Source organism: Myotis myotis, unplaced genomic scaffold (genome assembly GCF_014108235.1).
Source record: "Myotis myotis isolate mMyoMyo1 unplaced genomic scaffold, mMyoMyo1.p scaffold_m19_p_3, whole genome shotgun sequence".
NCBI classification, from domain to species: Eukaryota; Metazoa; Chordata; class Mammalia; order Chiroptera; family Vespertilionidae; genus Myotis; species Myotis myotis.
In genome coordinates, this window is record NW_023416335.1 from 176,860,849 (window position 1) to 176,888,079 (window position 27,231).

Here is a 27,231-nt window from a genome sequence, read left to right on the forward strand (position 1 = left end):
ATATCAATAACTTAATCAAGATAATTTCAGAACAACTTAAGTTTATGTAGCAATTTCACATCATTTTTCATGACAAGTAGCAGAAAATTTACATGCCTAAAAACACTAATTTATCAGATTCAATATTTTGATACTTAATAGAAAAAGATAAAATATTAATATTAAAAATTATTATTATAAAATGTACTAAGACTTTAGAAAAAAAAAATCTGCCATCCTTTACTTTATCATTAAAACAGTCAAGTATTTATAAGCACTATTCATGTAACTAGCACTCCTTGGTGTTTGGCATCTAGGTTTCCATACACAAAGTTAAAGATCATCAATTCATTCCAGCTTCAGAAGCAAAGAATATAAGAGAGAAATCAGTGTGTATGTCTATGTTTAGTTTAGCATAGAAATTTAGCATAGAAATCTTGAGAAGTGTAAATATATGTATGAATGGATGATGTTTGTAAATATACTCCACTTGGCCAAAATCATGTACACAAAGGGTAAGAAAAGAAAGCTCTAAGAGTGTGAGAAGAGGGTATACACCTTAAATCATTATAGTTATAAATTATTTGGTGTTTGCATATAAATAAACCAAATTGCGTTTTCTTCTTTTGCCTTTTCAGGCTATTTTTCTAACTAATCACCATTTTTGCTAATCTGTCAACTGTCAAAATTCAATTATGTTATAATACTTCTCCTATCTGCTATGATTTGAAAAATGTATAAATCTCTTAAGTTTAAACAACAAAAACTTATGGAGCTTGATCTTAGAGCAGATTTTATGCATTTGATCCCCAAAGGCAAGGGAAGTAAAAGCAAAAATAAATGAATGATACTATATCAAACTAAAAAGCTTCTGCACAGCAAAAGAAAATGCCAACAAAACAAAAAGGCAACCAACCAAATGGGAGAGGATATTTGCAAACAACAGCTCTGAGTAGGGGTTAATATCCAAAATATATAAAGAACTCATACAACTCAACACCAAACAAACAATCCAATTAAAAATTAAGCAGAGGGCCTGAACAGACACTTCACCCAAGGAGATGTAAATGGCCACCAGTTATATGAAAAGACTAGAGGCCCGATGCACAAGATCTGTGCACTGGTGGAGGGATCCCTCAACCAGGCCTGCGCCCTCTGGCAGTCTGGGACCCCTCGTGGGATGTCTGGCTGCTGGCTTAGGCCCATTTCCCATGGTGCTCACCAGCCTTGAGCCCGGCTTCTGGCTGAGCAGTGCTCCGCCTGTGGGAGCACACTGACCACCAGCGGCAGCTCCTGCATTGAGCATCTGACCCCTTATGGTCAGTGCGTGTCATAGTGACCAGTCGTTCCACCGTTCGGTCTGTTTGCATATTATGCTTTTATTATATAGGATGCTCAATTTCACTATCTATTAGGGAAATGTAAATCAAAACTATGAGACACTACCTCATACTTGTTAGATGGTTATAATTAACAAGATAAGTAATAACAACTGTTGGAGAGGAGGTGGGGGAAAACGAACCCTCTTTGACTGCTGATGGGAATGTAAACTGGTAAAACCACTGTGAAAAACAGTATGGCAGTTCCTCAAAAAATTAAGAATAGAGCTACCCTATGACCCAGCAACTTCTCTTCTGGTTTCTACCTGAAAATTTTGAAAACGTTTATTCTCAAAAATATATGCACCCTAATGTTCATTGCAGCATTATTCACAGTGGCCAAGACATGGAAACAATCAGTGTTCTGAGATAGAGGACTGAATAAAGAAAATGTGGAACATATAGGGTGTCCCCTAAAAAATATATACGCACTTTAAATGATTATAAAGTCATTGTTTAACAGTTTATTTTCAAAATTTAAAAGAATCTACAGAAATTAGTAAATTTTTTTGTCAATGCCTGTTTTCAAACTGATGACCGTTCTGGTCCAGGCACTGCTGAAAACAGAAAGCAATGAAATGGCAAACATCAAGAATCATTTCATTTTTTATTTGGGTGCCCTCAATACGTCAACTGTTGCCAGTTTTGTACTGTAAACTTTATATTTTATGCATCCCCATAAAAAAGTCTAGTGGATAAATTTTCTTGTTTAAAGCTTAGACTGGCTTCACCCATTATTTCAAATCAGTTAAACCTGAAAAAGAGTAAAAATTAAGTGAGGTATCAGCTGTTTAAATGTGTATACACACATGATGGGTTGTGGGCTCGATCCCCAATATGGGGCGAGCAGGAGGCAGCCAATCAATGATTCTCTCTCATCATTGATGTCTCTCTCTCTCCCTTTCTGAAATCAATAAAAAAAGTATACTTAAAAAATATGTATACATTTTTGGGACACTCTTTGAATAATTACAAAGGCAGATTTTGTACTTCAACTGTGTTTTCAAACTTTCAGCAGCATTTTAGAATGAATGTCCTTTATTCAAAGCTTAGTCTGGCTGAAAAGAAAGAAACACCAATTGAGTTGTCAGTTGCTAAAAGTGTTTATACAGCCCTAGACGGTTTGGCTCAGTGGATGGAGCATTGGCCTATGGACTGAGAGATCCTGGGTTCGATTCCGGTCAAGGGCATGTACCTTGGTTGAGGGCACATCCCCAGTAGGGGGTGTGCAGGAGGCAGCTGATCGACGTTTCTCTCTCATGGATGTTTCTAACTCTCTATCCCTCTCCCTTCCTCTCTGTAAAAAAATCAATAAAATATATTTTTTAAAAAATAAAAAATAAAAATAAAAGTGTTTGTACATGTTTTGGGGACAACCCTATATATGTAAAGGAATAATACAAAGCAATAAGAAATGAAATACTGACATTAGTGACAACATGGATGGACCTTAAGAATATTATGCTAAGTGAAATAAGTCAATCTGAAAAAGCTAAGAACCATATAGTCTCACTCATATGTGGGATATAAAACTGAAGTTCATAGACAACAGTATGTTGATTATCAGAGGACAGAGGGGTGGGGGATTGTAAAGGGAGCCTAATATATGTGAATGGAAAGCAATCTGACTTTGAGTGGTGGGCACACAATGCAATAGACAAAGCATCATCATAGAAATATATGCTTGAAGCCAACCTACTCATTAACCAATGTACCCCAATAAACTTAATTTAAAAAAAGTCTAATTCAATTTTAAAACTAAACAAGTTGAGCCAGAACAAAGAAAATATCTTGCAAGTGTAACTTCAGGATGAAATTAAAAACTTTATATAGAAAGAGTTTCAAAAGGGAAAGCTCTTTCATTATCTAACTGATCTACCTTAAGCAAACACTGCATTAAAAAAAAAAAAAAAAAAAGGAAGGACAGAAGGAAGGAAGGAAGAAAGAGGGAGGAGTTTGTTGTCATTGCCTTGGAAAAAGAGTCTGTATATAGTAGAACAAAAATGTTAACCAAAAAATATGTTCAAACCTTATTTGTGTCAAATTAGATTTTTTAATTAAGTAGGCTCAAAGTAAGAAAATAAAAACAACATGTTGAGCTTAATTTCTTGAGTACTTTCAACACACTGTTACAGCACATTAGCAAAAGTTTCAGCTTTGAACTTTAACACAGTGTCAACTAATACTTCCTTTGGAAAATTCTACCCCAAAATTATGAGGATTAAAAAAAAAGTCATTTTAAGGAAGTGTCAGCATCTAAAATGGCTTTACCTCAAACACATACAATGTGCAGGGGTGGGAAAAAGTAGTTTTGAAGTTGTAATCTATATATATAAAAGCCTAAGCGACCGAACGACCGGTCAACTGGTCGCTATGATGCACACTGACCACCAGGGGGCAAGCGCTCAATGCAGGAGCTGCCCCCTGGTGGTCAGTATGTTCCCATAGCAGGAGCGCTGCTCAGCTAACCGACGGGCGCCAGACACAGGGCTCACACTGGCTGCCGCAGCCCAGAGACCGCAGCGGAGTGGTAGCAAGCCTGCCAAGTAGTGGTGGTGGCAGGTACAGCGGGGCCGGGATGAGCAGGAGTGGCAGGCAGGAGCATCAGGCAGTATTGGACTGCCGGTTTCGGCCCGATCCCCGCAGGCTACGCCGAGGGACCCCACTAGTGCACGAATCCATGCACTGGGCCTCTAGTATGATAATAAATAAATAATAATACAAGAATAAACTGAGTATTTCATGTACTCACAACTGTAAACCTACATTTGCCAAACTATGAATTAATCTAACTGATGTGTATAGACATAATTCTAAAAAGAAAAACAAGAAGCAATATATTACACCTATCTTAGCAAATATGCCTATATTTTTTTCCATGTATGACTTTCTTTAATTATCCCTCTGTGCCATTATACCAATTCACCATTATAATTAACTTTTTCTTACTGGGATCACTTATCCCATATTAAAGAAAGGAGTAAGTCGTATTTAAAAATCTTAGGTGGAGAGTGATTGGGTAGGTGAGAAGAGATTAACCAAAGAACTTTTATGCATATATGCCTAACCTATGGACACAGACAGTAGTGTGTTGAAGGTCTGGAGCTGGGGGGTGGGTGTGGGCTAGAAGGGGTCAACGGGGAATAAAAGGGGACATCTGTAATATTTCCAACAATAAAGATTTTATAAAAAATCATAATGCAGCCCGGCCAGCATTGCTCAGTGGTTGAGCGTCGACTTATGAACTGGGAAGTCATCTTTCAATTCCTGGTCAAGGCATATGCCTGGATTTTGGGCTCAATCCCCAGTGTGGGGAATGCATGAGGCAGCTCTCTCATCATCGATGTTTTTCTCTCTCTTTCCCTCTCCCTTCCTCTCTCTGAAATCAATAAAAATATATTTTTAAAAAATCTTAATGCCGGATAAATGTCTCAGTCAATTAAGTTCTGTTAGAGTATCTCTCACTTTTCTTGTCTGGAAAAATTTCCCAGTGATTTCAATGAGAAACTTACATGTATGCGTGTGCATGCATCCAGTCACATGCACACACACACAACTTTGACATGTTTGATATTAGGTGATACAACTGGGAAAATATGACAAGGAAATATAGGCAGAATATATTCATAGACAAATAAATATGAAAGGAAATTACAGTAATGGTTAACAACCCCTTAGGAGTAACAGAATGACTTCTAGAATTTTAAAGAAAATACAACCAGCTAGATCACTCCTATATCAACTGATTTAGAATTTTCAAAGAAGATACCTGCCTTATCATATGCATCTTTAAAGACAACACAAGTAATTTCTTATACACTGCAAAAGATGAGTGAGAAGCAAGGGGTTAAAATATGCTTATCTATGACAACTGTTGAGGGAATATTAAACAAACAAGTATCACACTAATACGACTAGTTACAGTCCTTAAAAAAATATTCACATCATGGATTGTAATCTTCAATAGTGAAAACTACAGGCATAAAGAACAGTGAAGTCTGATCCAGTGTATATACTGGACAATGACACTTGCAAGAAAAAATGCCCAATTAAACAAGTAAAGGAGAATTCTTATGTTACTCGTAATAAACAATCTTAGATGTGGCATGCTCCTATGGAAAGCTTTCCAAGATCTACATTTACTTTACTGTTGTTAATTATCAGGATAAAAGATTTTTTAAAATCATGACATAAAAGAGAAAAAATAAATAAACAAAATTAAGTAAACATTATGGGCAAAGTTGGCATACATAGCACATTAGGTTAGTTTTAGCTTTGTTTTCGTCTGTACTTTAACAGAATTTCACATGTCCTTTTCATCAATGTGGAGCAAGCTATTTATTTTCTAAAAGAACAAAAGAATACTGTCTTTTTAAGGGGAGTTCAGGGCTGGGGGCCACAATCTCTTTCACTTCAGTGAATATTTCCAAATATCGAAACAAGAATCCACACTGTATGAATGTAGTAAACTAATTATAAATCAGCTATAATATATTGACAAGGCATTGAAACCGGGATGCTAGAAAATTGGTATGTTAAGTATAAAAAACGATAACTACTATAGCTAATACTTATTAATGGCATTATTATTAACCATGCAATATTCATTACATGGATCCTCGCAACACTCCTATAAATAGGTTATATGGTTTATTCTCTAATTTACATATAAGGAAACTGAAATTCATATATAAGAAACTGCCCAAGGTCACACTGTTAGCAAGTACTTGATCCAGGTCTGTCTGACTTCAAAATAATCAATCATCTCTACTAACAGAAGTCCTTCACAGAATAGGATTTATAAGTTATTGTATATCATTATTAAATGTAGAAAAAGATAATAAATAATGATAGGACAAAAAAATTTGGCATTTAAAGTTGTTCAAATATGGGTTAGGTTTCAGATTTTTAAAAAAATATATTTTTATTGATTTCAGAGAAGAAGGGAGAGGGAGAGAGAGATAGAAACATCAATGATGAAAGAATCATTGATTGGCTGTGTACTGCACGCCCTACACTGGGGATCAAGCCTGTGTGTATATTGAATATATATTCCACTGGACCAAGGACTTGTCTACTTTGTTCAGTGTTTTATCTACAATAGTCCCTGGCATAAAAACAATGCCAATTCTTGAACTAAGGAATGACATGCAAAGAGAATATACACACTCCTGATGTTCTCATAGAAGGTATATTTTGGGGTTTTTTTTGAGTTACCTAATGATTAATGAATCATTCATAAAAATGCTTATATATTTTAACAAAATAAAACTTCAAAAGATAATAAGAAAAGTAAATTGCTGTCTTAAAGAGAGAGAAGTATAATAAAATAATTTCCACATGAACTTCTCATGCTTGAATTTAGAATTGAAAAAAACATCCCTATTTTTCTTATTTTATAATGGGACACAAATCCACACTTAAATTACAGACATATAATCTACCAGAAAAACATTACCTATTTTTCTTATTTGAATTACATTATTTTTTTCTCCATACTACTATGAAGTTGATGATCAGTGTGTTTTTAGATCACCAGGATTATAAAATTTTATGTGACGATTAACATATTAGATGTTATTCCTCCTTAGAGTATTATAATATAATTAGTGCCCTAGTGCACGGATTCGTGCACATTGAAAGGAAATTAATTAGAAGGTGGCCAGCAGGGTGGGACTGTGCAAGACGGGCTGGACATGCTCTGGAGCCAGCCTACCACAGTCCCTACCTGGCTGGCCTCACCTCTGGCAGGTGGGGTCCCTCAGCCTGGTCTGCGGGGATCTGGCCAAAACTGGCTCTCAACATCCCCTGAGGGGTCCTGGAGTGCGAAAGGGTACTCTGCAATGTTGCCATTGTACAGGGTGTGGAACGCAAACCCAACTGTGCAATAAACCAGATTTGAGGCCGACAGTGCTCCAGCAACAACATAACCCATGGCCAAAGATGGAATCAAGCTCCCTCCTCTCTGGTTCCGGGGTGCGTCACCTGAGAACCACCGCTGCCAAGTCACTGAAGTTCGGCAGCTCCTGCAGTGAGCATCTGCCCCTTGGTGGTCAGTGCACGTCATACCTACAGGCCGGTCTGACGGTCGCATAGCTTTTTATATATAGATAGATAGACTGTACCAAATGTAAAGCTTATCACTAAATCAATATGTAAAGCTATATAAAATGTATTTACACCAAAGTTGCTTGCTATAAAAGAATTCATCTATTTTGCATGTTAACTGACGGCAAGCATAATATGACAAATAAAATATAACTCTGGAGGCTATCTGGTTTAATTCGTAATCTTTTTCAGCAAATCATAATACTTAATGCCTGATACTTTTAAATCCTCTATATTTAAATGAGTGACAAATAATGATACTAGACAAAGAAGAGATAAAATGAGTAACTCACAACAAAATTTCTTTAAAATACAATTTGCAAAATATATTTACAAAGTTTTAACATATGATTTTAAGCTCATTAACTGGGAGTACTGAAAGTAATACACAATAAAAATGTTTTCAACAAAGGAAATATATGAAGCTAGAACCAAAAAAAGATTTAATATATGTATTAATTATTGAGCTGTTCAGAAACATACATATAAGTACAATGTAAATACTTTCAAAACATTCAATTTAAAATTCATAAATAAAAGACAAAATATAAATTCAACCAAGAATATATCACTTGATACTCCAGGAGAATTATGTAAATTCCAGTATTTAATAATTCCCATTAGCCTTAGTGAGAAAAATGGCTTAAAAAATAGATCCTATACTTTTCCCCAAATCAATAACTAAAGCTGGCTTATATTAGCAGAACCAAAAAGTCACAACATCACAAAAAAAGCCAATAATCACCGCTGTAAAAACCAGACATTTTTTAACGACCTTCTCAACAGAGGCACCAGTTTCTATATTGGGCATAGTTGAAAAACATGCTCATTCATGTCCCAAGACCTATCTATCAGACTCCTTTCTGGAGAGGAAAGCTTTCCACTTAAAGTGATTTTAGATCTTCTTTTTCTACTTTTACCCAAATGACTTGTTATAGGAATCTTTTACACGTTAAATTACCAACCAACTAAAATGACATTAACTTCTATCAAGTCTATGGATAAAGTTAACCAACAAAATATTTCTATATTCCATATATAGTCAAAGGATTTTTAGAAAACATTTAGTGTAAACCAAACCTAAATTCCTATCTATACAGGTATAGTTAAACCAATTATATCTATGTACTGTGGAATACTATAGAACAGTGAAAAAAATAAACTAAGTATATATAAACTAATATGAAAAATATCTCTAAGTTATACTGAGTAAATAACAAAAAATCTCCAAAAAAAGACTGAGAAGAAAAATATTTTCATAAAATCAAATCAAAATTACATAGCATAATATGTGTGTGTGTGTGTGTGTGTGTGTTTGTGTGTGTATATATATACATACTAGAGGCCTGGTGCACGAATTCATGCATGGGTGGGGTCCAGCCGGCTCGCTCCGATCGGGGCCAATCAAGCCAGACTGGCCAGGGGGAGGGGCTGTGGGTGGTTGGCCAGACGGCCCTGCACCCTGGTCAAACTCCCGGTCAAACTTCTGGTCGAACTCCCAGTTGAGGGGACACTTTACTTATTAGCCTTTTATAATATATATATATATATACACACACACACACACTAGAGGCCCGGTGCACAAAAATTTGTGCACTCGGGGGGGAGGGGGGGGTCCCTCAGCCCGGCCTGTGCCCTCTCGCAGTCTGGGACCCCTTGGGAGATAATGACCTGCTGGCTTAGGCTTGCTCCCAGGTGGCAGAAGGCAGGCCCAATCCCTAGGTGCATCCCCTGGTCGGGCTCAGAGCAGGGCCAATTGGGGAGTTGGGGCGCCGCCCCCTGTCATGCACAGAGCAGGGCGGATTGGGAGGTTGCGATGCCACCCTCAGTCACGCTCAGGATAGGGCCGATTGGGGGGTTGGGGCACCACCCCCTGTCACACTCAAGGCAGAGACGATGGGGAGGTTGTGGTGCCACCTCTTGTCACGCACAGAGCAGGGCCAATCAGGGGTTTGGGGCGCTGCCCCCTGTCACGCACAGAGCAGGGCCTATCAGGGGGTTGGGGAGCTCCCCCCAGTCACTCACAGAGTAGGGCCGATAGGGGAGTTGGCGCACCACCCCATCACACACAGAGCAGGGCAGATCAGGGGGTTGGGGCACCGCCCTCTATCACCCACAGAGCAGAGCCGATCAGGGGGTTGGGGCGCCGCCACTGTCACACTCAGGGCAGGGTCGATGGGGAGGTTATGGCTCTACCTCATCACACACAGAGCAGGGCCCGTGGGGTGAGGGGGTTGGGGCACCATAAACTGTCACACACAGAGCCGCAGGGTGATCAGGGGGTTGGGGAACTCCCCCCTATCAGGCACAGAGCAGGGCTTATCAGGGGGTTGGGGCGCCTTCACCTGTCACGAACAGAGCTGGGCCAATAAGGAGGTTGTGGCCCCGCCCCGTGTCACACACAGAGCCGCAGGGCGAACAGGGGGTTTGGGCGCTGCCCCCTGTCACACTGATCCCGGTGCCGGGAAGCCTCTTAGCTCCGCTGATCCCAGTGCTGGGAGGCATATTACCCTTTTACTATATAGAATAGAGGCCTGGTGCATGGATGGGGGCTGGCTGGTTTGCCCTGAAGGGTGTCCTGGATCAGGGTGGGGGTCCCCACTGGGGTGCCTGGCTAGCCTGGATGAGGGGATGATGGCTGTTTGCAGCTGGTCACACACCCTTCAGGGTGGGGGTCCCCACTGGGGTGCCTGGCCAGTCTGGGTGAGGGGCTGAGGGCTGTTTTCAGGTGGGACTGAAGCTCCCAACTGCTTCTTTTTTTCTTTTCTTTTTTTTTATTCTGGCCAGCTTTAGCTCTGAGGCTCCAGCTCTTAGGCCTCTGCTCCTGAAAGCAGGTATCTGGTTTGTTTCGGTTCTATAATCTAAACTCTGTATCAACTCCAGCTCTGAGATCCCAGCTCGCTGAAAGCTGGTTTCTGGGGTTTTGTTTAGCGTCTATATTTGTTACAATGTTTGAAACTGCAGGCTCAGAGGCCAGCAAGGCGGGCGGGGAACGTTGGAGTCCTCTGTCACTGAAGCAAGCAAGCCTCATGTTAGTTTTAAGCTGCCTGGCTGCCGGCCGCCATCTTGGCTTGCAGTTAATTTGCATATCTTGCTGATTAGCCAATGGGAAGGGTAGCGGTCGTATGCCAATTACCATGTTTCTCTTTTATTAGATGGATATATATATATATATATATATATATATATATATAAATAAAAATATATACACACACACACACACACACACACACATACACACACTAGTGGCCCAATGCACGCAATTTGTGCACATTAAGAGGCAATTAATTAGAAGAAATATTTTAATATTGCTATTTCCCCTTTCTGTATAATAGAAGTGTCAGAGATGAAAGAAAATTAATAAAATGTATATAAAAATCTCCCTCCTGTCAGAGTTTGGGGCATGCCGGGCCCAGAGTCAAGTCCCCGCGAACCCGCATGCGCCTTGAAATCGTGCAAGACCCAGACCCAGCTGGTCCCACCCCCATCAAGCCCCATATGGCGGGAGGCACAACCTTAGCCCCCCTGGTCCAGGCACTGGTGCAGGGGGGCTTGGCCTCAGGTCCCCCGGCCCGGCCTCAGGTTCCCCAGCCACAACACCAGGTCATGGGGTGCAGCTTCAGGTCCCCAATCAAGCTCCACAGGTTGGGGGGTGCAGCCTCAGGTCCCCCGTCAAGCCCTGCCAGGCAGTGGATGCAGCCTCAGGTTTCCCGGCCTAGCGCCAGGCAGGGGGCGTGGCCTCAGGTCCCCTGGACGGCGTCAGGTCCCCCGGCCCTGGCATGAGGGTGCAACGACCATTTGCTTGTTAGCTCTTTATTATATAGTACTAGAGGCCCAGTACACAAAATTCGTGCACTCAAGAGGGGGGTGGTCCCTCAGCCCGGACTGCACCCTCTCGTAGTCTGGGAGCCATCAGTCAGACATCCTTAGCGCTGCTGCGGAGGCGGGAGAGGCTCCCACCACAGCTGCTGTGCTGGCCAGCCATGAGCATGGCTTCTGGCTGAGCGGCACTCCCCCTGTGGGAGCACACTGACCATCAGGGGACAGCTCCTGCATTGAGCATCTGCCCCCTAGTGGTCAGTGTGTGTTATAGCGGTCGGTCGTTCTGCTGTTCAGTCGATTTGCATATTATCCTTTTATTATATAGGATAATGTATTATTATGGGCAAGGCCTCTAATTCAATTTTTTTTAGGTAGTTAAAGGGAAGGGCAGAATTTTCACTTGAGCCTGAAGCTAAAATTGTCCTTAACTCAAAAATCTGCATACCAGTGAGACACATCTTGGTGAGGCTCATTCTGAACCCTCACACTGTCCTATTGTGTGTATAAGTATTGGGAACCATCTTATCTCTTTAGTGAAAGGAACCTTTTGTTATGTTTCAATGGCTAACTTTATCTCATGAGTTGTGTTTGGCTTCAAGCTTGTATCCAGTATTCATGCAGCAACTTCAGCTCTTCTGTTCAATATTTACCTGGCATATCTTTTATTTTATTTTCTCTAAATCTTTCTAGTTTTTTATGTATTAGATAGGAATAGCCTATGGCCACAGACAATAGTCTGGCAAAGGCCTGGAAGGGGTGGGTGCAGGGTGGAGGAGATCAATGGGGGGGAAAAAAACTAAAACAAAGGGACATCTGTAATACTTTCAATAATAAAGATACATTTTAAATAAAGGAAAATATCTTAGCTGAAAAGAGTTTCATGTGAAATAATATAAGTAATTTCTCTACACAGTACTTTATATTCTCAAGTCCTCAAAAAGAGATATTAATTGACCCTATGTTCACTTAATGTTAATTGACCGTATGTTCATTGAATGCAGGACTGACTTCCACCATGCCGACCCAGCACTGACTGCTACGGGGGCTGCGATCAGACCCTGCTTTTCTCTCCCAGCCTCTGTCTGGGCCTGACTGCAGCCCCCTTGGCAGTCAGTGCTGGGTCACTGAGGCTCCCGCAGCATGGCAGTCAGTGCTGGGCCTGACTTCTGGTGTTTGGTTGAGCCTTAGGTCATTTTGGACATTATGGACCCTGGCTCTTTATATATATATACTAGAGGCCCGGTGCACAAAAATTTGTGTACCTGGTGGGGTCCCTCAGCCCGGTCTATGCCCTCTTGCAGTCTGGGACCCCTCAGAGGATGTCCACCTGCTGGCTTAGGCCCGCTCCCTGGGGGGATTGGGCCTAAGCTGGCAGTCAGACATCCCTCTGGTAGCCCGGCAGCCCTCGGGGGATGTCCACTTACCAGCAGGGAGCAGACTTAAGCAGCAGTCGGACATCCTTAGTGCTGCTGAGGAGGCGGGAGAGGCTCCCACCACCACTGCTGTGCTGGCAGCCATCAGCCTGGCTTGTGGCTGAGCAGAGCTCTCCCTGTGGGAGCACACTGACCACCAGGGGACAGCTCCTGCATTGAGCGTCTGCCTCCTGGTTGTCAGTGTGTGTCATATGGAGCAGTCATTCCCAGTCATTCTGCTGTTAGGGTCAATTTGCATATTACCCTTTTATTATATAGGATAGATATCGAGGGGGGGGGGAGAAATCGCCCCTCTAGAAGTATGCACATCAAACAACTAATAGTGATTATATCTGGGAGAATTATTTAAATGTGATTTCAACAAGAATGTATTCCTCATTTGCTTTAGGGGAAAAAATATTTTTGTCATTAAATATTATTTGCTTCAAATGATTAAGCTTATACAGGCATAAAAGCAAAAGAATTATACTGTGTATATCACTGATGTTGACATTTATCATAATTTCTGTCATTACTTAAATATATTGAAATCTATTTATTTAAGAAAAGAAAAATATGTAACACTATTTTTCAGGCTTATATTATACCTTCTTTTTCATTCTTTTTTTAAAATATATTTTATTGATTTTTTACAGAGAGGAAGGGAGAGGGATAGAGAGTTAGAAACATCGATCAGCTGCCTCCTGCACATCTCCTACTGGGGATATGCCCGCAACCCAGGTACATGCCCTTGACCGGAATCAAACCTGGGACCTTTCAGTCCGCAGGCCGACGCTCTATCCACTGAGCCAAACCGGTTTCGGCTATATTATACCTTCTTTTTCTATAAGAAGTGGAACCATAATGTATTCCAGTATTTAATTCTATAGTATTATTTTTGAACCTCCCTCTGCCAATCCTATATTCTCAAATATTCTGCAACTTCTCAAATGCAGAACAACATCTGTATTACCAAGTATGCTTTCAATGGACAATTCATTGATCACTTGAAAATAATTCTATACAAAATAAGACTACACTAGAATTCTATAATCTGTGTAGAATATGTCTGTTATAATTTTTTTTTTTACTAAAATTTGTCAAAGTTTAAAAGAATAAAGAGTACTGGCCAGTGTTTCTTGATGGTTAGAGTGCAGGCCCATGAACCGAAGTGTTGTGGGTCTGATTCCCAGTCAAGGACACATACCTGGTCCAGGCCTAGAGGGAGGCAAATAATCTATGTCTCTCTCTCTGTGTCTGTGCCTGTGCCTGTGCCTGCGCCTGTGCCTGTGCCTGTGCCTGTGCCTGTGTCTGTGTCTGTGTCTGTGTCTATGTCTGTGTCTCTCTCTCTCCTCCTTTTTTCCCCTTTCTCCACCTTCCTACCCTCCGTCTCCCTTCCACTCTCTCTAAAAATCAATAGAAAAATATCCTCCGGTGAGGATTAACAAAAAAATAATAATAATTTGGAAAAGAAAAGAATAAAGAAAATAGACTCTCAATCCTCTACCTTATATTCATCCACAATAATGCTGAGGGCTTCATGACCAGCTTTCCTCATGTCTTCCAATTCTTGTTTATGTTTTTCCTGAAAAAAAAAAAAGTAAACCATGAAATGTTCTTTTGTTTACAAATAATAAAACCATTGACTTTTGCATCCATGAATAATTGAGTGGTTTCTGAAAACACAATGTTGTAGGTGAAAAGCTTTTTTTTTTTTTTAAGTTTTGTTTAAAAGCATTCAGATTTTCTTTCCTTGAGTATCATAATTATATTATTTTTTGGTATGTTTTTGAAAGTCTGACATGGATCTAATTTTCTCTACCTTATAATTAAGTTGATTATATAATTTATGTTCCTCATTATGTCACCTTTGAGAGTAAAAGGGGTTAATTACACTGGAATAATGGACATAAATATTACTGACTGTCCTGGGCAAATGAAAAAGCAAAGTCATTGAATTTCTAGATTTCTGAGATGTTCTTTAAAGCCAATAGAATATGTCTCATAATTGACTGTCTGGGTCTATTTTCCCAGGTACTCACATGCACTTCTAAATTATAAGGGTCCTAGCCATTTATTGTAAGTTTACTGAATTTTATTTTTGATACTTCAAATCTTTGATTTTCTTTTTCAGGGACAACATTTATCTACATACTGGATCAGTTTTCCTTGTTTTTTTTTGTAATTATTCCTTCCTCTCAAATCCTTCCTCCATTATTTGATATTTTTTCAGTTTCCCTTTTGCCATGCTTTTTCTTTCTTTCTATAGTATTGTTGCTATCAACAATTCAGTTCTATCAGTTTGTGTTCTAGAATTCATGTAAACTGTAAACTATCTTTTTGTTGAAGATGTTTATGGATTATTTCTTTAACTATCTTGGTCTAATATTATATGAGATTCTGAGAATATTCCCAAAATAATGCAGCCTCAGTTGCTGCCATCATCATGCCACATCAACCCCTTCCTTCCTTAAAAGACTCTTTACTTGGTTCTCCTCCTATCTACTCAGTCTGTTCTATTGGCTTCTTTTCATTGCCCCAACTTCACAATATAGAAGTTCCCTGGTGAAAAGACTTCTTCCTAACTTGTCCAACCTCTAATTAATCCTAATATTAATTCTATTACCTTGAATATTATCTTTGTATAACTTCTTATTTTATATCTCCAACCCTGCCATGGCTGATTCCCAGATTTATATAACTGCCTAGTAAGGCCTTCATATGGATGTGTGAAAGGAATGTCAAAGTTAATATGTCCAATGTCAAACTTTTTATTTTCCTCTATCAAACTTCCAATTGCTCACACCAAAAAAATCATGAAATCATTTTTAGTTTCTCTCATTTTCCCTCACAATCCACTTGCAATACTTCAGAAAATCCTATTAACTTGATATTCATTTTTATTTCTTTAATAAACTCTTAAATATTACAAGTGTGCTAAGTACTGTTCTAAACCCTTTACAAAATTGATTCATTTCTTTTACTTACTTAAACCTCCTATCATTCCCATCTCATGATCCAGAATGTGAGCACTTGTCAGTATCTCCACTGCTACTTCTTGTCCACACCACAGTAATTTCTCAATAGGACTGTAATAACATCCTTGCCTCAAAAACAACCACCAAAACAATCCTTTAAAAACTTTAAGGCAATCATAAAATATGTAAGATGTAACCTCTATGAGGGCAGGAATTGTTCACTGCTATATCCATAGCAACTAAAATAGTACCTGGCACAATGTGTGTGCTCAATGAATATCCGAATAATGAAACATATACATCTGATCAAAATTCCCAACTAGCTTCCATATGGTAGTGCAAATAAATTCTATAATCTTTCCTATAGGCCAAAGCTATACCACTCTCCTTCTAAGTCCCTCCATCTGTTGTCATTGTTTTTCCTCAAATCATTATAAGTACATTCCTGCTCTAATGTTATTGAACTTGTTATTTGCTATGTTTGATATACACTTTGCCCCAGCTATCACACTCATTTCCTTTAAATACTGCTCAAAAATCATAATAGAGAGAAGTTCCCTGACCCACCCTACATAAAATAGCACACACTCATCATTATCTACTAATCATGCTTTATTTTTATTGTTAATCCTCACCTGAGGGTATTTTTCCATTGATTTTTAGAGAGGGAGGGAGGGGGAGATAGACAAGAGAGAGAGAAAGAGAGAGAGATATACACCGATATGAGACACATTGAGTGGTTGCCTCCTACATGCACCCTGAATGCCTGACTGGGCCAGGGATTGAACCTGCAACTCAGGTATCTGCCCTTGACCTGGAATCAAATCCATGATCCTTCAGTGTACAGGCCAATGCTCTAAACACCTAGCAACACCAGCCAGGGCCATGGTTTATTTTTATTCACAGCACCTATCAATTGTCCATTACCTATCTTCCCTTGTTATATTGGGAAAAACAATGATGGTAATCTCTAACACTATGCTACTTAAAAAAGTGAGGAAAAGACAGACACTAGAGAGATTTCAATTTCTGAGATTAAGTTCAATTTGGGAAGATGAAATTTTACTTCCATTAAATATATGTACCTCAAATGGTGCCTTATATGTCAGCCTTATATGCCTTATAATGTCAGCTCAATTAAAAAGAACCGCATAAAAAAGTTGTGAGGCCAAAAATATTTGGGAAGTGAGAAAGGTGTTTCATTCTTTATCAAAGAGACGGTTATTTAACATCATAATAAAAATGTTAGAAGTGTATTTAAAACCTAGTCTTCAAAAAGGAGGCTAGTTCACATACACATTTGTTGAGTCAATAAGTGAAATTATGGTCAATGTACTTTATATTAATCCATATAAATTAACAAATATTTTATACATTTTTAATCTGTTAATAGAGGGAGTAAGATTAAAACATTTTAAAAAACCCTTCCAATGTTTCTAATGCTATTCTATGAAATAGTATGCTAAAACTAGAACAATTAATTCCCCTTTGCTTACTTCAAAATTACTGGCAGTACTCATATAACCACATTGTAACACACCAGACTGCCCAGTTACTGCACCCCCCACCATAAAAAACAAAAAACAAAAACAAAAAAAACCTCACAGGAATAACCAAATAATTATCCACAGCCTGAAATTTTTATTTCAAGAATATAGAACCAAACATTTCAACCTATCTTCAAAGTAGTCAAAACAAAATTTGACCACAATGATAGCTTTCTTTTAAAATGTCAAACCCAAACTATCATTAGAAAGGGAAGATTCAGAAAATGTTCTCACCTTAAATAAAATGACATACTTTTTAAACAAGAAGAGACTTTAAAGTAAGCTATTCCAACATATTTATTTTATAAATGAAGAAATTCATGCCTAGGGAGGTCAAGAAGATTGTTCAAGGTCACTGAGTTCAATAGGGCCATCAGAAGCCTGAATCACATAACCTGATAGCCCAATGTTTATTAAGAAATATCCAGTCAAAGACTGAACTATTTGAGTATACTCCCAACTCATCAAAGCAGATCCATTTTCTATGTAAAATTCATTAATAGATAGAATCACATGTCATGCCATATCTTCTGATGAAATTAAGATACAAATTGGTCACTCTTAGATAAAACTTGAAATAATAATTTATCAATTCATTACTGTCAACCAGAAAGTTTGGTCTGATAAAAATAATGTAAAATAAGGTGCTTCTTAAAGATTATCAGAAGCACAGTCCAACCAATTATCCACCACCCCCTCTCCAATACCAATTCCTTGCCAAACTTACTAAACACACCCAGGTCTAATACCCTAATATGCCTAACATAATTGACATTAAAAATATTTGTTAAATACATATGTAAATAAGAATCATATGATTAAAAATATAGATACTTCACAGGAAAAAAAAATTAGCAAAATTTTTAAAGTAGGCATCATTTGATGATAAAACTCAATTCAGATATTTAAATCAAGAATGATACACAAAAATATTTTAAAGCCCATTTATGACACAAACTGATAAATATTTCTCAGTTTACATTATATTATTGTTGGTCATTGCTAACAACAGAACCCACACTAATTACTCCTAATAAATTAATCCATACATAGTAATAGGATCCTCTGCTACATAAATGGTTAAAAGCCAACATTTAATTTAGGTATTTGGAATTAATTACTACAGCACTTAAAATATAAAAGAGAGAAGAAATGAAAGAGGGAAGAAGGGAGGGAACTCGAAACATTAATCAACCATTATATTCCACCTATTAGAAAGCAGCTACTTCTCACTTTCTAAATTCTTTGGCTAAGGCACATCTATAATTAAACTGAACATAATTAGAACATAATTAGTTACTATTGTCTGATTGAGAAAGGTTTTCCAATACAGGCTTCGCCACCACTCTCTCTGAAGTCACAAGATTATATCCCTTTCACAACAACTAATCAACTATATTGGATAAGGCAGCACAAACACCTCCAGATATTCCAAAAGGCAATCTGCAGGGCAAGAAATCAAAATAAAGATAGCAGGAAAACATCTAACCAATGCACTGAAAGGTTCTAACTGTGAAATGGTATAAAATCCCCCCACCAAGATCTAAAGAATCAAATGCACCAAAGTGGCCTAATTGTAAATGTCAAAAAAGCACAAAAATTAGATTATCCTGTATGTACCTACTTTGTCAAAACAACAAAACACCACCTCTCCATCACATTTGACAGCTGCAACAAGCCTAGCTGGTTTATAAAAGAGAGTACCTTTCACTGTCATGACAATTATGAAACAAGAAGTCTTTTCCACTGAATAAATGTTTAATCTTTACCTCCTAGTTCTATGTGATTTCTCAGTCTCTCTGTACAATTGGTAACAAATAACAGCACATGACAGAATCCTTCAAAATCTTCAAGCCAATTTCACAGACTAAGTCAAATATTTAAGCAAATATAAAATGAGAGAAAAAAAAATGACACAAGCATGTAAAAATCAGTCTAAAGGTATAAAGTAATATTGCATATGGAAATAAAGCATTTTTGCCATAGTAAATACTAAAACAGAGACCCATAAGTCTGCTCCTTCAGTTTAATATTTCCATGATCTTTCAATGAATTAATTTTGATCTCTGGCCCTATTCCATTAATGGCTGCCTTAATACACGGCATGGATTTCATCAGCACATAGACTCCAAAAGCATCAGCTTTACTGAATCTTCTCAACCAAAAACAAGATAACCAAACAAACTCCTGGATGTTTCCTAACAGATAAAATCATAAAGGAATGGAGAGAACTCCGTAATTTGTTCACACCAGCAAAGAAGTAACTGATTTTGTTGCTATAAAAAAACTCAGATATGACAATATCACATCTGACTAAACTAAAACCTTATGAATATGAATTAGTAGTTAACAAATGAAAAACAAGTAAGCAGGTCACATGTAATTCATCACTCTGAAAATGAAAACAGCTATTTAAGTCAGTGGTTCTCAACCTTGGCTGCACATTAGAATCACCTGGGAATCTTTTTAAAATCCTGATTTCTGGGCCTCATCCTCCGGAAATTCTGTTTCTTTGTTATGGGGTGGGGCCACAACATTAGTAACAAAGAAACAGAATTTCCGGAGGATGAGGCCCAGAAATCAGGATTTTAAAAAGATTACCAGGTGATTCTAATGTGCAGCCAAGGTTGAGAACCACTGATTTAAGTAACTATCAACACAAGATATGTTTACAACAGTGCCATTTTTTTGTAATTATCGTTTCTCCATTAGCAAATTATCTCCTCTCCCAACTACAACCTGTTACAGAATAAAGGGCAATCCAGCACAGCCTGAGGATATGGCCTTTTGTGTAATCCTGACCAAAATCTTGGCTAATGTGTTGATTGGATTGGACCTGTTCCAACTGCTACTTCAATGTCACCTTATTATTTGTTCCAATAGAAAAGGCAGACACTTCACTCTGGGCCAGATTTAAAAGAAATTACTATGTATCTTTAACTTTGTTGAAGTCTTCAAAGGCCAACTGCCTTGAGAGGTAGATGCTCAAAACTAACTCAAGCCAAGCCGGGGGCGGGGGGTGGGGGGGTAATCAAAGGAGAAAATGAGGAAAAAGTAAAGAAATAAGGGAGGGAGGAAGAAAGTAGAACTGGGGGTCAAGAAGAAAAAAAGAGAAGAGCAGACAGTTTGCAATTATAAAAAGGGCTGCAGTTATTTGTATCAGGATAATTACAAAAAGTCATTCCTACCTTGAGGTTCACTACTTTGAGAGTATCAAGGAACAATTTCCAGCCTGCTAATGTTAAACAATAGACTTATGCCTTATAAATACAGTAAATATACCTATCTCCATCAATAAAGATGTATACCTCTCAAAAATTCCAATAATTTCTTATGACTTTTTCCATTTTAAGCCTCTCTCCTAAATTTGATTGTATTTTATCTCTGATAACAGAAAGGGATATTCTAATAACATAGCTTCTCAAAATATTTAATACTTTGATCAAAAAAAGAAAAATGGCTTAATAATAAAAATCTCCTTTTAGTTTTGGTCACTTGTCAGTTGAATTGCAACCCCCCCCCCCCAAAAAAAAAAAAAGATATGTTCAAATCCTAATCCCAGGTACCTAATCCCTAATCCTAATCCATGGTATCTATAAAGGTAATCTTATTTGGAAATATGGTCTTTTCATATGTAATTAATTATTACAAAATAAGATCATCTGTTCTAAGATTACTTTCCTTATACAAAAAGGAGAATGAGCCTGGCCAGAGTCACTCAGTGGTTGAGCTCTGACCAGGAGATCACAATTTGATTCCCAGTCAGGGCAAATGCCTGGGTTGTGGGCTCAATTCCCAGTAGGGGGTTGCAGGAGGCAGCCAATAGATTTCTCTTTCATTGACGTTACTATATCTCCTTCTCTTTCCTCTCTCTCTAAAATCAATAAAAACATTTTTAAAAATTCAGTATGAAATAAAAATGTGACACCCTTGCTCAAAAATTAACAATTTCAAGATGGCAACAGCAGACCATTAAAACAAGCATCAGTGCCTTATAATCACAGAGTCCTGTGCAAATACACAAATTGTGTGCCCATGAAGCCAGGCCTGCCTTAAGATACAGGTAATGAGAAAGTGTTGACAATCAACAATCTTATCAGAAAACCCTACAGTAAAGCCTCCCCTACACCTTGCCTCACTTACCAGCAGAGCTTCCAATCAAGCTTTTTTGCCCTACTCCTAAAAAAAGAGATAGCTATGGATAACCAGGCATTTAAACAAAGCCTCTAAATCAGCGGTTCTCAACCTGTGGGTCGCAACCCCTCTGGGGGTCAAAGGACCCTTTCACAGGGGTCGCCTAAGACCATCGGAAAACACATATATAATTACATATTGTTTTTGTGATTAATCACTATGCTTTAATTATGTTCAATTTGTGACAATGAAAATACATCCTGCATATCAGATATTTACATTATGATTCATAACAGTAGCAAAATTACAGTTATGAAGCAGCAACAAAAATAATTTTATGGTTGGGTCACCACAACATGAGGAACTGTATTAAAGGGTCACAGCATTAGGAAGGTTGAGAACCACTGCTCTAAATGAAAAACAAAGGCCAGAATACAATAGTAGAAAAGAAAAAAGCTTCTTGGAATAAGTCCATTATAGGACTAGAGGCCTGGTGCATGAATTTGTGCATGGGGAGGTGGAGGGTCCCCCAATCCAGGATGACTGGCTCCTAACCACTGGCCTGCCTGATTGCCTCATAGCCCCTAACCACTCTGCCTGCCTGACTGATCACCCCTAACCACCTCTGCCTTGGCCCCCGCCACCGCGGCTTAGTCCAGAATGACGTCCAGAAGGTTGTTTGGCTGTCTGGTCTAATGAACATATTATGCTTTTATTATTACAGATAAAATTAATAATAACATAAACATACTCAAATAAAAGCTCTTGAGAATGCAAAACACAATAACACATATGAAAACAATCCATAGAAGCTTTGGAAAATAAAGCAAAAAATATCAAACAGAAATTTTTAATAGGAGGGGGAATAAAGAAATAAAAAATAGATACAATAAGACAAACAACCCAGTGGATCCAGGATCCAAATAATAGGTGTTACAGAGGGTAGATAATAGGTGCTATCATTATCCAATTAATAGGGAAGTAATTCACCAAAAATAGCTCAAGAAATTTTCCACATCTAAACATTATACACTGAAGGGATGCTTGGAGTTCCAACAATTGGTCAAATGTAGGCCCGAGGACTGTGTCTTCAGTACCACTGCATATTTAAAAGGGCTTCCAGTGAAAATACAACTATATCATACTCACAGCTTAATGTTTACAGTATTGCTTGGCTTGCAGGACTTAAGAAAAATTACTGTAGACTATCCCACCCCCCAAACAAGAAAGAAAGAAAGAAAGAAACTGAACTGAAACCTAATTTTTAAATGGGAAACATTTCTAAAATTATCAGAACAAAGGTCATTACATAGACTTTTCTATCAGAAAAGCAAATATTACTTGGTCCTGGGGTGGCACCAAATAAAAATGACTAGTGATTAGACAACTACACAATAGAAATCCTAAAAGTATACCAGTATAGTGCCAGGACAGTTAATACTCCTAGGTCCCCAAAAAAGAAAGCACAAAACACCAGTGTGAGACAGAATTCTCAATTAAGGCCCAATAATTCAATTAATTAAGATTAAACATATATGAGTTCACAACAAAAATTAAAAAAAAACTGCATGGAAAAAAATCATGATTAGTAAGGATATAGATAATACAACAGTCACTTAAGATAAAAAGTTTTCAAGAAGGGAAAATAATTCACAATATATTATGATTCAGGTGTCAATGGTATTTAATATAACCTTTATAATGTACACAACTGAATGCTGATCTAATGAAATCTATTATGTAACTACTAGAGGCCTGGTGCATGGATTCATGCACTTTTAAAGAAAATTAATTAGAAGGTGGCTGGCAGGGTGGGGCGGGGAGGGACTGGGTGAGACAGGCCGGACACACCCTGGAGCCAACCTCCCACAGCCCCTCCCTGGCTGGTCACACCTGGGGTGGCACTGGGGCTCGAAGGGAGTCTGCGGAATGAGTGAGGTCGCTCCAGCAGGTGGGGTCACTCGGCCTGGCCTGCAGGGATCGGGCCAAAACAGGCAGTCCGATATCCCCTGAGGGGTCCTACAGTGTGAGAGGGCACTCTGCAAAGAAGCTGTCACTCGGCAGCTCCTATATTGAGCGTCTACCTCCTGGTGGTCAGTGCGTGTTATAGCTACCAGCCAGTCGGCTGGTCACGTAGCCTTTTATATATATAGATACTAGGAGAATGAAGGGACTCTAAGTGTGACTAGAGGTATAAAAAATTTTTAATCTGAAAAATCAAGAAGTAGTAATATTTTATGTATGTTATTAAAAAATATGGGATAGCCCTAACCGGTTTGGCTCAGTGGATAGAGCGTCAGCCTGTGGACTCAAGGGTCCTAAGCTCAATTACGGTCAAGGGCATGTACCTTGGTTGCGGGCACATCCCCAGCAGGGAGTGTGCAGGAGGCAGCTGATCAATGTTTCTCTCTCATCGATGTTTCTAACTCTCTATCTCTCTCCCTTCCTCTCTGTAAAAAAATCAATAAAATATATTAAAAATATATGGGATACATATTAATTTAAGTAGTTGAAAGTTGTTGCTTTTGAAGGCTCTAAAAAATGGCAGAAGCAGGGAAAGGATGAGTGAATACTGTTTTCCATAACAAGCCATTTAGCATTTAGAACTATATGACTCTTTAAACTATGTTAATATATAATTTTAATGAAAAATTTTAAATGAAAACATTGCTTGTAGCTTTGATATTATACTCTGCAGTAATTGTTGATAATGAATGAATAAAAATATCATAAAACCTTAGACTTTCCATATTAGTTACAGTGTCTAAATGCTTAAGAATATATGTACAAGATTACTGAAATAAAAGGTCAGAAACCACTGACCTCTTCATCATGGGGAACTTGTTAAATAAATGGTAATACATCAATTTAATTGGTTATTAAGAAACTCTTACTATACTGACATGGAATAATCTAAGCTATGTTCTTAAATGAAATCACATGAAACCTTTATTTTTAAAAAATGAAAAAATGAATATATGTGTATGTATATGTGTGTATATGTATATATAGTTATGTGTGTATATATATGTGAACACATATATAGACACATATGTACACACATACACACACTGTACATGTGTAAGTACCCCAAATATCTTCAGAAGAATATGTAAGAAACTGCTCATATTGGCTGACACCAGGAAAGAACAGTGGGTAGCAGATATTGTCAAAGGATACTTTTTGCTTTATATATCCTTTTGCACTTTTTAAAATGTTGAACTATATATATTGCTATTACAAAAAAATGAACTTTTAAAATAATAAAATGCGAAGTATCATAGATATCTAACAACAAATAAATGACTAATGATACGATTTCTGATGCCAAAGCTGAGGACTAAGAGTTGACATTTTGAGGGAGGAAACAATAATTCTACCTTCCCTGCAACTCTATATTGGCAGGTGCCTTCTCTGCTTATTGGCATCTGGTAGGCATTAGGCAAACCAAATATACAAACAAATATTTACTAAATATTTACTGAGAGAGAAAACAGTGAGTCTAGAAGAAAGGCCTCATTCAAATACCAATAACTAACTTTGAATTTTCTCATCTATAAAAAAAGAAATGGTAACCTTACAGGATTATTGTGAGAATTAAGTAAACATGCTCATAGCATAGTGACTTGCACATAGTAGTCAGTAAGTAAATATCAGTTTCCTTCTCCTGTCTCATCCCTTAACTTTTGATAAAAACTGGGAGGAAGATAAATCAAAGAGATTTTATGTTAAACTTCCTCTCTCACAGCGAAGACTATATGCACTGATAAGGTTTGACATTAAATACAAATAAGCATATTACACATACAAAAGAAATATCTTTTCAAGTGAAGGAAGAAAATATTCATAGAAATAAAGAGAAAGCCTATACATATAAGGATATTTCTTCTGTTCTCTATTCATGACTGGAAAGATGATATCTTTCCTAATACATATTCATTTATTGGAGTTCAAAAGTGCCAAAAGGACAAAGAGAAACAGGCAAATATATCTGCTGGCACAACCACCATTAAAATTCATTTACTGCCCTAACCGGTTTTGCTCAATGGATGGAGCATCGGCCTGTGGACTCAAGGTTCCCAGGTTCGATTCCGGCCAAGGGCATGTACCTTGGTTGCGGGCACATCCCCAGTAGGGAGTGTGCAGGAGGCAGATGATTGATGTTTCTCTCTCATTGATGTTTCTGACTCCCTATCCCTCTCCCTTCCTCTCTGTAAAAAAATCAATAAGATATATTTTTAAAAATTCATTTTATTAAATAAATATAGTCACATAATGATTAGTATGTGATTTTATTAACGCCAAGTTAGATATATTCTTTTAAAATTTGCAAAAGTTCCTTGACTTAATTTCTACATTTCTTACTATAACTTTGATTTCTTCCTGCCATTATACTCCCAAAATTTCACACTGACCTTTATTCCTTTTGTCAAAATAACTACTGTTTCCAAAGTATAAGAACAATGATTATTTTAGATATTGGAATTTAAAATACTAGAAGAAATTGTGACTTACAAAATATAACTTACATTGTTCAGATGCTAAATTATTCATGGCTGGCAAAAGCAGCCAGCGAGGACCAAAACATTACCTGAGCATAGAAAAGTCATGACAATTTTTCTGACATTAATATTAGAATAATGTATACTATTTGTCAAGAAACAGAGGCATCAGCTTTGACAGGGTTATAAAATCCTCAACACATAAAAATGTGAACTAACACATATTTCCAGAGTTGTTGTTTGATAAAATGAGAAAAAAAATAATCTGATAAATACTTGCTATAGTACAGAAATTGCCCTAGTAGTGAATTATTTTGTTTCATAAATACAAACCTAAAAATATTATAATGATGAAAAAGACATACTCCTTCTCCCTGCTCTCTATTTTATTAAGGATGAAACTTTAGGTGATGATACCAAGAAACTATACTGTTGGGAAATACTCTTCTGTAAGCTCATTGTTCTACCTAAGAGAAAACTCAGTAACTCTTTTGGCCTCTTGCCCCACCCACCCAATTCCTCCCTCCCGTCTTTCACACAGAGGTGAGATTCGTATAATCCTTGAGTTGGTAAGAAAATGTGCAACATTTGTGACTTAGCACCCATACTCCCTCCCTCAATCTCTTTCCTTCAATCTCTCCCTTTCACCTCCATATAAAGATATCTATATATATAAAAGCCTACATGATTAAACAACCAGAATAACCGGTTGACCAGTTGCTATGACACGCACTGGCCACCAGGGGCAGACATTCAAAGCAGGAGCTGCCTCCTGCTAGTCAGTGCACTCCCACAGCCAACCTCCTGTGGCCAGCCAACCTCCCATGGCCCCTCCTCCGTGGCCGGCCAACCTCCTGCAGCCCCTCCCCCTGGCTCCGATGGGGACTGGGCAAGATAGCCCCAATCGGCCCTGATTGCTTGCCAAGCCGAGGAACCCCACCTGTGTACGAATTCGTGCACTGGGCCTCTAGTATTTATATATTTATGTATGTATGTGTGCATGTACTGGTATATAGGCATAGTCATCCACAAACAAATGCATATGTCATATATGTTTTATATTATATATGAGAAATTAATAAGGATATTAATGAGGAGATATAAATGTATATTATAAATATATACACTGAGTGGCCAGATTATTATGACCACCTGAGGTTTGTAGGCAAATTAGCTATAATTTCACGCTGAAGTTACTAGAGCGCCAGACCATTATAAATAGGGAAGCAGGTTGTTTACCACGATAGAAGTGATTTTTTTCTGAAGATATGGGTAAACAACGCGATTTAACAGCCTTCGAATGTGGGAGATATATATATATATATATTGAGTGGCCAAATTATTATGACCACCTGACGTTTGTAGGCAAA

General features: G+C 38.1%; 1 protein-coding gene across 6 annotated transcripts in view; it reads right to left on the reverse strand.

The window, feature by feature from the left end:
• Positions 1-27,231, reverse strand: part of CCDC91 (coiled-coil domain containing 91) — a 280,530-nt gene that overhangs the window by 122,323 nt on the left and 130,976 nt on the right. For all 6 annotated transcript variants that reach the window (XM_036299629.1, XM_036299630.1, XM_036299631.1 and 3 more), the window contains one exon: positions 14,208-14,285. In XM_036299629.1, coding sequence (XP_036155522.1) covers positions 14,208-14,285 — 78 coding nt within the window. The remainder of the gene's footprint in view (positions 1-14,207; positions 14,286-27,231) is intronic.